At 26.8% G+C, this 12593-nt stretch overlaps 1 protein-coding gene across 1 annotated transcript in view; it reads left to right on the top strand.

The window, feature by feature from the left end:
• Positions 1-4400, top strand: part of LOC113548152 (glycine receptor subunit beta-type 4-like) — a 211258-nt gene extending 206858 nt beyond the window's left edge. The window contains exons 7-10 of the mRNA XM_026948874.1: positions 1354-1545; positions 1666-1734; positions 2379-2548; positions 3184-4400. Of these exons, the coding sequence (XP_026804675.1) occupies positions 1354-1545; positions 1666-1734; positions 2379-2548; positions 3184-3339 (587 nt within the window). The 3' untranslated portion in view covers positions 3340-4400. The remainder of the gene's footprint in view (positions 1-1353; positions 1546-1665; positions 1735-2378; positions 2549-3183) is intronic.
• Positions 4401-12593: the final 8193 nt, after the last annotated feature.

Below are 12593 nucleotides of genomic sequence, written 5' to 3'. Positions count from 1 at the left end.
ACTATATTAAACTATACTGCAGAATTAATGATTGATTAAGCATACTCAGCCATATTTTAATATCTAAGCGGAGCGATGAGTGTATTGATTTTATAGTGATGTGTTTGTTTTTGTCTATTAATATTATTTGGAGCATTAAAAATACTTCGATTTTATAAAAAGAGGGTGGTTTCTGGTAGAATATTGGATCTAGTTGGTACTTTAGTAGGTCAAAAATAAAAAATAAAGTATAAGTATTTGAAATTCAAATCTTTACGATATTGGAAATTCATCCATAAATAACTATTTCATCTCAAACAATTTTTGATATTTTGTTGTATTTTAAATTAGATTAACACTTGAAATTTTCACCAAATATTCACATAATTCATAAAATATTTTAACTCTTTTATAGACTTTTTATAAGCATGGTAAATTTTCAGTTTTTAGTTTTTTTTTTTTCTATAATTGATTATAAAATGTTATTTGTTGGTTCAAAATTTTTGAAAATATAATACGTCTTGTATTACATAGGTTATTCTTATATTTATATTAAGACATTAAATATGTATAAAAATTTTATTTTTCTATCTAAGTTTTAAAAATATAATACAAGATTCTTAATAATAATAGTTTATAATGGAACCATAATAAAACTTAATAAATGGCAATTATTTTTCATAGACATTTTAAGTTCAAATTTGGACGAAATTACTTGTTTATTAAACGTTAAAAAAAATGTTATTATAAACTAAGAACTAAGTTAAATGATCCTTTAAATAATGGTTATACGAAAAATATGTAATATTTTAATTTTGTAAATACTTTTTTTATGTTATACCTAGAAAATGTTTACAAATTATAAAATGTAAATAGATTTATTAGTTATTATAATTTTAAAATAGTCAAATTACTATTTTCCAATCAATTAAATTTTTCAATATTCAAAAATATTATTTTATAGACCTATTTATCCTTAGTTACATAATTAAATAACTACAAAAAAACTCATTCGAATTTCGATTTAGATAAATCAACATTTTAAAGAAAAAAAGTTATAGGCTTATAACAATTTAAAAAAAATAAGGGTGATTCTCGATTGAAAATAAAAAGTGTTTATTGATATAAGACACTTCTTAAATGATATAAAAATTCCAAGTACTTTAAAATACGGTCTTTAAATAAATAAACTTTATAATTCCAAAAATTAGAATTTTTATAATCTATTAATTATTAGAGGAAAAATGAGAATGATCATAATATAGTGAATCTACGTGTATAATGTATATTAATCATCATTACACTCGAGCTACGTTTGATATATCATTTTAATGTGATATCAACACCGTAATAAAAAATCTCTATTTTTTCCAGGCAATTACAGTTGTCTAGTTGCCCAGTTCTATCTAAGCCGTAGCGTGGGCTTCCATTTGGTTCAGAGTTACCTGCCTACCATGCTGATTGTAGTTATCTCATGGGTGTCATTTTGGATGGACGTCGACTCCGTACCGGGCCGGACCACACTGGGAGTGACGACTCTGCTAGCTGTCGGTTCTCAATCTTCGGGTACGTCGTGGTGCACTCGACCACATATGATATTATTGTTATTCAAATATTTGTTCAATGTCAATATCCAGTTTCCATTTTGCTAACATTTTTTCTATTCCGCACATGTATTTTACACAGGTATCCAAAGTGGTCTACCGCAAGTCAGCTACGTCAAGGCCATAGACGTGTGGATGGGCACGTGTACAGGTACGAAACAATATCATTTAAGTGTGTAAACACGGGTACTACCTAAACACATAAACGATATAAATTAACCAAACACTATTTAAAGGTTTGTTTGTCCATTTAAGTATTTATTTGTTTAATTAATATAATATGCAGATCTCCACATCTTAGGGGTTAGGTGCAATAAATACTCAATCTCATGAATATTAATAATAAAATCTATAAGAAAGTATTTCAAATTATTTTGTAACTATCACTAGTAAAATATTATAGACTTATTCCTCGCAAAGAAATTTATTTGCTCAATTGCTCTTAATATTTGCAACCTTTATTGTAGTCGTTATTTAAGGATGCCATGATTCATAACTATCATAAACATTTTTAAATTATAAATATTTTAACATTTTTTAAAAATATACACAATAATGTCCTTAATTTTTAAGTTTGATAACAATTAAATTCACTATTATATTAAAACTAACCAAGTTAAACGTAAACTGATGAGTGCAATTTGTGAGACAGATATTTTTTTATTTAATATATTATTTATTATGGGCATTATATTAAATAATAATCACTTATACATTTGTTTTACACTTATAACCTAATAATCTACTCCCCCCACAAATTATATCGTTGCTATTACATAGTCTATATGTTTACAGCGTTCGTGTTTTGCGCATTGCTAGAATTCACGGTGGTTAACTATATGTGGAGAAAACTGAGACCAGACATATTAAGAAACATATTAACGGAACCGGTGAACGGTGGCACCGCGGGCCCAAAACCGTACGACGAAAATCTACCCTCATCACCGGTTATACCAGTCAGCGTGGTAATGACAGTTCAACAAACAGTTGATCAAACGTATTATACATATTATAAAAATGGTCTGTGTGATTGTGGAGCTGTACAATTTCCACCACAATATTATTATAATATAAATCTCGTTCGTAGAAAATCCTAACAGATTCGCGAACCGTTTCTATTTCAAATAAAACATTTCTTTTTGCATTTTTATTTCTAATAATTGTTTTCTAAATAATAACTCATTTAATGTCGATCGTTAGCTTATAGGTACCTAAGTAACAGAAAATGTATTTTCTATTTTTCTTTGGTACTCGGCAATAACAGAATGTGTCAATTTTAAAACACCATTCCTGTATATGTTGTAAAACATAAAAAGAAAAAAAAATGTTACTGTCCGATAATTAATTTACATTTTTAATATAAAGTCTAATCTAAAAATATTATATCAGACCTTTTTTTCGGTTGGAGGATGAGGGTTATACTCTACCACACACGCCCCAAAATAGCCATCGCTGGGTTGAGCATATAGTTTCTCGTTTACCGCTGCAGCTGACCTTTGGTTTTTATACCCACTGCACATAGCACCTATATAATATGTAATATATAGTGGTGTTCACAGTGTATACCGATAATAACTCGTGGTGTGTGTTCTGTCAACAGGTCAAGAAAATTTTACAGCAAGAGTGTGCCTACTCTACGTCCGCAGAAACTAACACAGTGCTGGCGAGAAAAATCGACGAATACTCCAGACTACTGTTCCCGGTCGCGTTCATAGCGTTCAACGCGCTGTACTGGCCGTATTATTTACAAAACTAAACCGTCCCCGCGCCGCCACCGACGCCACATCAACACCGGAAACACAGAATACACACGACCCGACCGCGTAAAATAAAAACGCGCCTATAAATAAATATATATATACCACTCCACGTGACATCTCCCAGTTACACTCGCGTAATAACTATTTATTACATATTAAAATAGACATAATATTATAATATTCAAAACGTTATCATCACCGCGGCCGCCCTCCTCCGTGCGTTTTCCCCCAACGAAATCTTACCCAGAAAAAAAAATAATTAAACGGGCCGCGCCACTTCGAGTACGCACATACGAGCCAGCCTCGCCGCGGGTACTTACACGACCTACGGAAAGTCGATATATCTTGCTACAGTGTAATGATACATGATATTGTTATCTGCCGCATGACACAATATCGACAAGCGCGTCACGTAAGCGTCGGCGTCGTCATCGTCGGGTGATAAAGAAGACGTTTTGTCCTTACGAAAAATTTCGGCATCCGGCCCGGCTCGTAGGTTTTTTTTTTTTTAACGTTTGAATTCTTGTTTTCTACTTGACAAAGGCGACAGACGTTTACCGATAACCCTTTCGCTACACATCATCGCCTCGATCCGCTCAACCGATCGCGTGGTTCTCGCGCTACAGACATATTATATTATATTATATTATATTATATGATATTTATACACGTACAAACCACGCGACATCTGCAATTTTATACAACGCAGTCCACAAACATATTTTAATAATGCATATTTTATTCAAATAATGATTTTTTTTTTTTATATATATATATTTTCTAGTGTTTAATAAGGACAATATTTTCAAATATTTAGATTTAGAGGAGAATTGTAACTATTTTTTTTTTTAAACTCGGATTTACCTTTTTAATGTTAACTATTAAAAGGGTGATTTTGTTGTGTCATCATAATCATAAATAGAAGAAATTCAAACTAGGTTAACTTATTATCTACACTAAGAATAAAATATATAGGTTTAGAAGATTGGGTCTAATATATATATTTAAATTAATCCATTAACATTTTATATAATTTGTTATAATTCTCCGAGCCTAATATAAGTACTAGACTATACATTATATTTGATGTAAAACCATTATTAAGGACTATTATCCTTAGTCATTAATTTTAATAATTCAGAAACTACTGATTTAAATTTAAATTTATATAGGTATATAAATATTTTCAAAAAAAATGATCTACTCAACAATACTTACCATAAAATGTGGTCTAAAATAAGTATTTAAAAATATGGTGATCCTTAAGTACACTAATAAATTCAAAAATCAGAATTTGAATAAATGCATCGTTAAAGAAAAAACGGCAGAAGCATGCTTGGTTAATTATCCTCTATATAATATACACCGAGAAACCATAATCCACAAACTATCTCCTGAATTATACTACTTAAACGCATATATGTACCACCACTTTAGGTTTTCGGCCTCTTTTGTTTTTTCTCTTATTTTAATTCTCGATCCCACCACGGCTCGTATAATACGAGACAAATGGAATACGCCTTAGGTTCTTAAGTTGTCCTCCATGCAATGATTTTCTCAGTGAATTGTGAGTCTTTTAAAATATATTCTTTTGCACGCACAATTTAAAATTACTTTTTTGAAAAAAAAAATACAGACATTTACCAGGAAAATTACTATGTACTATGTAGTGATGACAAAATAATCGCTCTGTATATCTATGCGTATACAATTACTATACACGCCAAATCGAATTACACCACAATAATAATGAAATTATGTTATGGTAATTATCGCGGTTTGTATCTTTTCCTAATAATAATAACTCAGTCCGTAAAACCCAAAAATTATAATCTCCTTCAATCCTTGTCGTTCGTTTGCTATGCGTTTTAATTTACGCAATATTATATAAAAAATTCATCTCATGTATCGTCCGTCCTCCTGCATAAATTCTATTTCATCCGGTCACTTTTGAACCAGAAGCAAAAGTTTTAATACAAATTACATTTTTAACATTTCGCATCCATTATTTTTATTATTATAATTATACGTTTCACTGTAAATATAAATACACTTATTTATACATTAAATATTATTTTAAAATAAGTTACCCTAAAATACTTATTTCATACGGATTTTATGTTTGGAATTTTGAAACTAAAATTATTTTTAAAGACTACCCACCCCCATCACACATTTCACACTTATAGGTAGATATTGATTAAAATCAAATATATTATTTTATGACTATAATATATATTATATATTATAATTAGAGTACGGATTTTAAAGTACTCAAAACTATAGTAAAATAATTTAAAAGAAGACAATTAAGCTCTAAATATCATTTAAAACAGCTAAAAATGAGAACTTTTTATAAAATCGATTTTTAAAAAAAAAAAACTTATTATAAATATTACGAGTATTTTTATAGTTTTATACTATACTGTAATATTTCTTTCAATGATTTATCTATAATCGTAATAAACTGTATTAGATTATTTATAAAAATTAATGAAATAATAATACTACAATAATGTATCTTATATTTTAAATATTCGTTTTCAAACAAAATTCCTTGTAAATCAGACAATACATACCTAGTTATATTTTTAAAAACTACGTTCTTCGTAAACTAATAAAGTTCGATTTCAATTTTATATAAAAATTGAAAAACATTAATTATTTGTACTTCAATTTTTTTTTAATAAATAGTACTCTAAAATTGATTAAAGATCTATAAATGTATTAAAAATAACAAAAAAAGTATAAAATCCACAATAAACCATAAAAAAAAAAAATTATGCATTTATTGTACGTTATATAAATCACATAGTTTAGATGTTAAAACCTTATTTTGAACTGGTAGAAAAAAAACAAATTTCTATAAAATCCGTACTTTAATTATAATGCTATATTTATTCATTATTTTAAATGTTCTTCTTTCGGGTACGAAATTATCACTATATGGTCCACAATTTTTAAATGTCATTGACGCTCGTTATTTTATTTAATGTCTTGAGTATGTTTTTTGTTAATTTTTAATACGACTCGTCTGAATATGTTTAATAATAATTAGGATAATTGAGTAACTGTACATATTAAAAATAACCGTTAACATTATATTTTTATTTTTTTGTCACATTCTACCCCTTTTATACTCAACACAGTGATGCATTATTTTTCAATATTTTTACCAATTGAAATATTAGTTTATAATATTATATTGATATTTAATTAAATCCGTGGTCTGTTAACAACAAGTTATAATTTTACTAAAAAATCTAGCCATTTCAAATTTAAATACTCGAACCTTTAGAATACACTACTAAAACTAAACTCATCAACCTTACAATTAAATATTCATAGTGGTGGTGAGGGAAAAGAATAGTTTAAACTTTAAAACCGTCGTTTTATGAATAAAAATAAGTATAAATGTAAATAAAAGTTTAATCTTTTTTAAAAATATTTTTATTTATAAGTATACCTATTATTATAATATTATACAAATATATTATATATTTTATCATGTGGTCCAAAATAACTATATTAATAACATAATCTCTCTACATTATTTTGTTTCAATAAAATACAATTTTAATCTACTCTCGATTGACGGAATCCGGCAATATACCGACTGCGCGGAGAGTGTAATATACAATGTTCAATAATATAATATGGACTATAATATTATGTAATGTCGATATAGAGTCTTAGAGTTGTATAATCCTAGATTACCACTATTAATGTGTATTTCGATAGCGTTCTTTTTATAGATAAGTTAGATTGTGTCCTAATGTTGAATTCGCATGATGAACAGCTGACACACTATAGGGTGTGAAAATACGTATAGTGGAGACGAGTTCGACGTGCTGTTGTCGCCGCTGTCGGTGGTGGACAACTGAACGTCTGAACGAGGTAAATAATTTTATAGTATAGTAGTAAAAGACGGTTAGACACTTGTTGTAAACAATGTTGAAACAATTAAGCGATAAAACTATCCGCTTACGCGTTGTGTCGGCCGGGCCCAAGTCCAAAAACCATTCCAAATCAGAATTTTCGTGAATCTTATAATAAATATTGTATATAATATGTAACTTTAAAACTCAATATATACGAGGTGATTTTTTTCAACGTAATCGACTCATTTTATCTTATAAATTTTGTGTTTTGTTTTAATTGCATGTTTGAAACACTTCTTTATTACAACACTATATAAGTGATTTTTAAGATTTGTAGTTGATTTTTAAATATGTACAAGCTATAAACCTTTGTTTTTAATTTTGCATAAAATTTAAATAAAAGCAAATTTTTGAGACAACGCCCCATGTTTTTATTTTTGTAGATAATACTATACCTATACATTGTAAAATTATTTCAAAAATATCAGTTAATCTCCATGAAATTAAAAAATATATAATGTGGTTCGAAGATTAAAAAAAACGAATAACAAAATATGAATAATTTAAAATTTGATTATTTCAAAATTATAAACACGAACTAATAAAATGATACTATGTTTCGTTTAAAAAAATCACTTTGTATACACCGTTCAAGGTGTATTACAGTTGGAAACGCTACGTTTAAAGTATGTTATTTAAATGTAAAAAAATCGAGATCTTGGTGATATGCCCTATTTTATAAAATATAATTATATATGAATGGTACGAATGGCTACCATCTAATCTATTATGTGCTAAATTTAATACTGTAGTTAGTAATTTATGACATTATGCGTCTAAACGGTTTAAAAAAATATATATTATATGATAACTAATTATTTTATGTTATTCTATTTTATGTGTTAAATTAAAATCTATTTTATTGGCTAAATATTATTGAATTTATTATATTATATCAATATTACCTTTATTTATATATATTTAATAAATATGCGTTGTAAATATTATAATAATACTAACTTTTCAGTGAAAACCATTTCATGTTGGTATTTTTATCAGATCCTATACAAATATATTTTCACTTCAAAACACTAACACAAATTTTGAATTTCACCACAGATACAACCATTCTATCAATCGTCGTCAAAATAAGAACAATTACTAAACATAAACTATTTAAATATACAAAAATACGATTAACTAGACACCTAAATTTGTATACAAAATATAAATTGTTTAGTTATTAATTTATTTTATTAATACTAATTGTATTATATAGCGTGTATTGTCTATCTGATAGAAAATGTGCATTTAAATATTTTAACTCGAAAAATGGAATATAAATTTACTATTTCAAATCTTAATGATTTAATGACAACGAAGGCGTATCAATACACCACCAACAATTGACTTCACTAGATTGATTAACCATATGCTGTTGTAATTAGAGCTTCCAAATCTGACGTGCAATAAAAAGTTACTTGCATATTTTTAACACGCCTCCTTTAAGTTAGGTAGTTCAAGTTATACAACGACGGATTAAATTTCAAATATTAGGATTCTAATAGAATGAACGATAACGTGAGGGTGTTTCACTCTAACACATCAATATCATGCATTATCTAGAAGATTGTTTTTTTATATACATAAAAACGAACAAATATGAAAAAATATATATTATATTTTGTCTGCATTATTCAACTAATTTTAATAACGAAAAAATAAGTATTTATTTATTATCTACATTCTACAGTGTTATAAATGGTGGAGTATTATAGATACAACCAGACACCAGTGGCGTAGCAAAGGTATGGCAAAGTGGCCTACTCCAGGGACGCAAATTGTGAAAGTTCAAATTGCAAAATTCTGCTTTGAAAGTAGTATTTTTGTTCTACGTTCAAAACGGAATTTTTTTTTCATTATACATTTTTAAATGTATATAGGTTTTGTTTATTTTATACACTACGTGTGAATTGAATGACAAAATTATGAAAATAGCATAATGAATAGGTATCCCAAATTATTATTCCATCACTGTTCTATTAATTATTATTGTTATTAACACGTACCTTTATCATTTTTTTTTTTTTTAATTAGTAAAAAAAACACTAACGAGTCTTCCTAGATTACTAGGATACAACCGATGCCAAGAGTTTGAACAAACCTGAGGTTTTCTGTCGTGTCTCTTGCTGCTATTGACGAAGCGTCAACTTTTTAGCAAATGGTCGGTAATGATGAGCGTACAACTCGTTTCCATAACGATTTTCCACGAACGCTCCAGCGAACTAGTAGCTTTGTTTAATCATCTCCAATTTCATATGTGAATGATCTATACTAATGATATGTGCAGAATTATTCATTACTTCAAGCACAAACAAACAAAAATGTACGTGCCATTTATTTGCACAGTGGTTTTTTCGTGTTCCCTAAATAAACAAATAACTCGTGGTGTATGTTTCATACGTGCTTCATTTGGTGAAAAAATAATTCATCATACTGTGTATTACTTTTTTACTCAATTTATTTTCAAAATTGTGGATTTTTCAAATATATTATAAGGACTTTTAATCACTTTAATATTGTTTTAAATTCCCACGCTATTTATATCAGTATCTACATTTTTGACAATCCGTCTATCCTATCCTTTAGCGTCTGTTCGGCAATAATTTTCGAATAATAATAAAAAAAAACCCCAATTGTGTGTTAATCAAAACATGCAATGTTTTTCAAAACAAAAATACAAAATTATCCTACTGTAGGTTATTGATCTACATCTCATTAAACTCTGTCATTTAAACTCTGTTAATTACAAAAATAACCAAGTACAGTCTTGCACCAGTATAGGTAGTTAAATTCTTGCAGAATCTGTGTCATATGAATTCTCTAAAAACAACTTTTCCTTAAATATAAGAATAAACACACATTATAATTTATATTACTACTCCTGTAATATTAATGTTATGTTTTTTTCAATTTTAATTTCATCCCTGTACCATGATTGTTAAATCAAATCTTTGGAATTTGCTTCCATATTAAAATACAGTAAAATACTACAAGCAAGATATTTCCTATAAAATATTGAAGCCGTCACTATAACAGCAATTGAAACCCAAGAATATTATACATTTTTGGTATTTGGTTTTTGCAATGTCGCTTTGAAAACTATTTAACAAATAATAACTAACTTATTATGTCTCAGTTAGTTTCATTAATTAATATTATGCTATGGTTTCCTTATTAAAATAATAATTTTTATTTTGTTTTTAAATTAATGTTTCAATAAATGGTTCATTGTCATAAAATTAACACAATGTACATCTTAATATGAGTACTCAACGTTTACATCATCGAATTTATTTAAATTATACATATATATCAGTTGAATTTAATCAAAATCTGACTATAAATTGGCTATTTAAAACCTAATTATGTATTATACTGTATTAGTGTAGGTAGTATAATGTCAAAAATTAGAAATAAAGCTGAAAAATAAGACAAGTAGTAAATGCTTAGTATAGTTCATTATAAACTAGTTAAACAAAGTGTAATATACTTACCCTATCATTACATTTTAAACTGTATCATTTTTAGTAAGTCTATATAAAAAAAAATTAATAAATACTTATTTTGAAAAAATTCTACAAGATAATTATTATAAACGAGAAATAGTTACTTATATCACTATACAAGATTGATAACTAGTTCTACTATGATTATAAAGTAGTTATCGAAACTAACATCTGTATTTTAATTTTTAAGTTAAAAATATTAAATTATAAAACGACCCTTGTCCTTTATTTAAAATAATAATGTATTTATATACATTACAATGTAATGTACGTCGCAATATGCAAGCTACACTACTGTATTGATCAATAAAATTAGAATATCTATTATCTAATGTTTTATAACAAATTAGTATACAACACATCGAATTTATAAACTTATATAACTTTAAATAATATTTTATACTAGTTGTATGATATTATGTACAGCTTAATGATTTAAAATTCTGACATTTATGTAAAATATAAGTAGAAGTTATATTTATTAACTTCCCAAATTAATTTCAAGTACACATATTATAATGTAATATTGCATCAAGCCATCCAAGTAAATTTTAATATACCTAATACGTGTTTTGGTACAGCACACTAATGCGGAGAAAGGCTTTGAAGAAAGGGATCATACATATGTTTTTTGATCTATACATCACATTATTTAAATTCAATATTATATCAAATATAGACTATTACAATAATAGCAATAGGTGTAGGTATAACTCATCAGTCAGTTTATTTAAAATCCATGGTGAAAAGTTGTAACTTGGAAATTAAAATAGAGAATAGTTTGCTATTTAGAATATAATATACATTTTAAATAATTCATTTAAAGGTATATTTTCGTATAGATAATTTTTATTTAAGGGGGCGAGATTGAGTTTAAAAGCCCTCTAAAGTCACTATATCATCAATTTATTATTTGTGCAGTTGAAAAAAATTCTTATAATAAAGTCTGTATTATACTACCTACAGTATATTGAGTGTTCCGTAGAGAAACAAACTTTTAATTTTAAATTCTCAAATGAGAGTCCCTCCTTTCTACTGTAAATTATTTAACAGTTAATTTGTCTGAAAATGTTAACTTATCATAGTTAAAATTCGAATTAATAGATTTGAGTTATTTAACTTTGCGAATTATAGGCCAACTATTAATTTACATGGACTAAAGTAATTTTAAAATGTTGGTAATTAATAATAATATAATAATTTGTAAAAATGATCGAAGTATAATATAAGTACTAAAACCAATATTACATTTGTTTTATATTTTTGTGAAATCATTTTTAAGACTATTATTCGTAACATAATCAATTTAATAACTGAAAAATCACTCGTTAAAATTTTGAATTAAGTACAAGCAATTTTCAAAAAAACTTATCCACCAAATAATTTATAGTAAAAAAGGGGAGGTTCTTATATAAAAAACAGAAGTTTGTATCGTCACAAGACATTCCTTAAGTAGTAGAAAAAATCTAAAACATTTGAAAATATGATATATTTAAAATCCATTAATTTGAATTTAACTAAATTCATTATTAAGGAGAAATAGGAGTGAGCATGCTTTGTGAATCATACTGTGCAAGGCACAATATTTGTAAAATAATACTGACTATTTAGCATTTAGGTACGTCGAAGTCGCAGTGATTACGTTATAATTTTATTAAAGTTATGGTTAATTATTTTATAACTGGCTCTAAAATATTTTTACCTATCATTCAAAGTATTTATAATAAATAATAATCTATCAAACAATACATGTTATATTGAACTGAATAGATGATAGTTAATTTTGATATTGTTGAAAAA

This window comes from Rhopalosiphum maidis, chromosome 1, assembly GCF_003676215.2.
Source record: "Rhopalosiphum maidis isolate BTI-1 chromosome 1, ASM367621v3, whole genome shotgun sequence".
Classification (NCBI taxonomy): Eukaryota; Metazoa; Arthropoda; class Insecta; order Hemiptera; family Aphididae; genus Rhopalosiphum; species Rhopalosiphum maidis.
The sequence above is the reverse complement of the archived record's forward strand: the minus strand, read 5'-3'. Positions and strand labels throughout refer to the sequence as shown.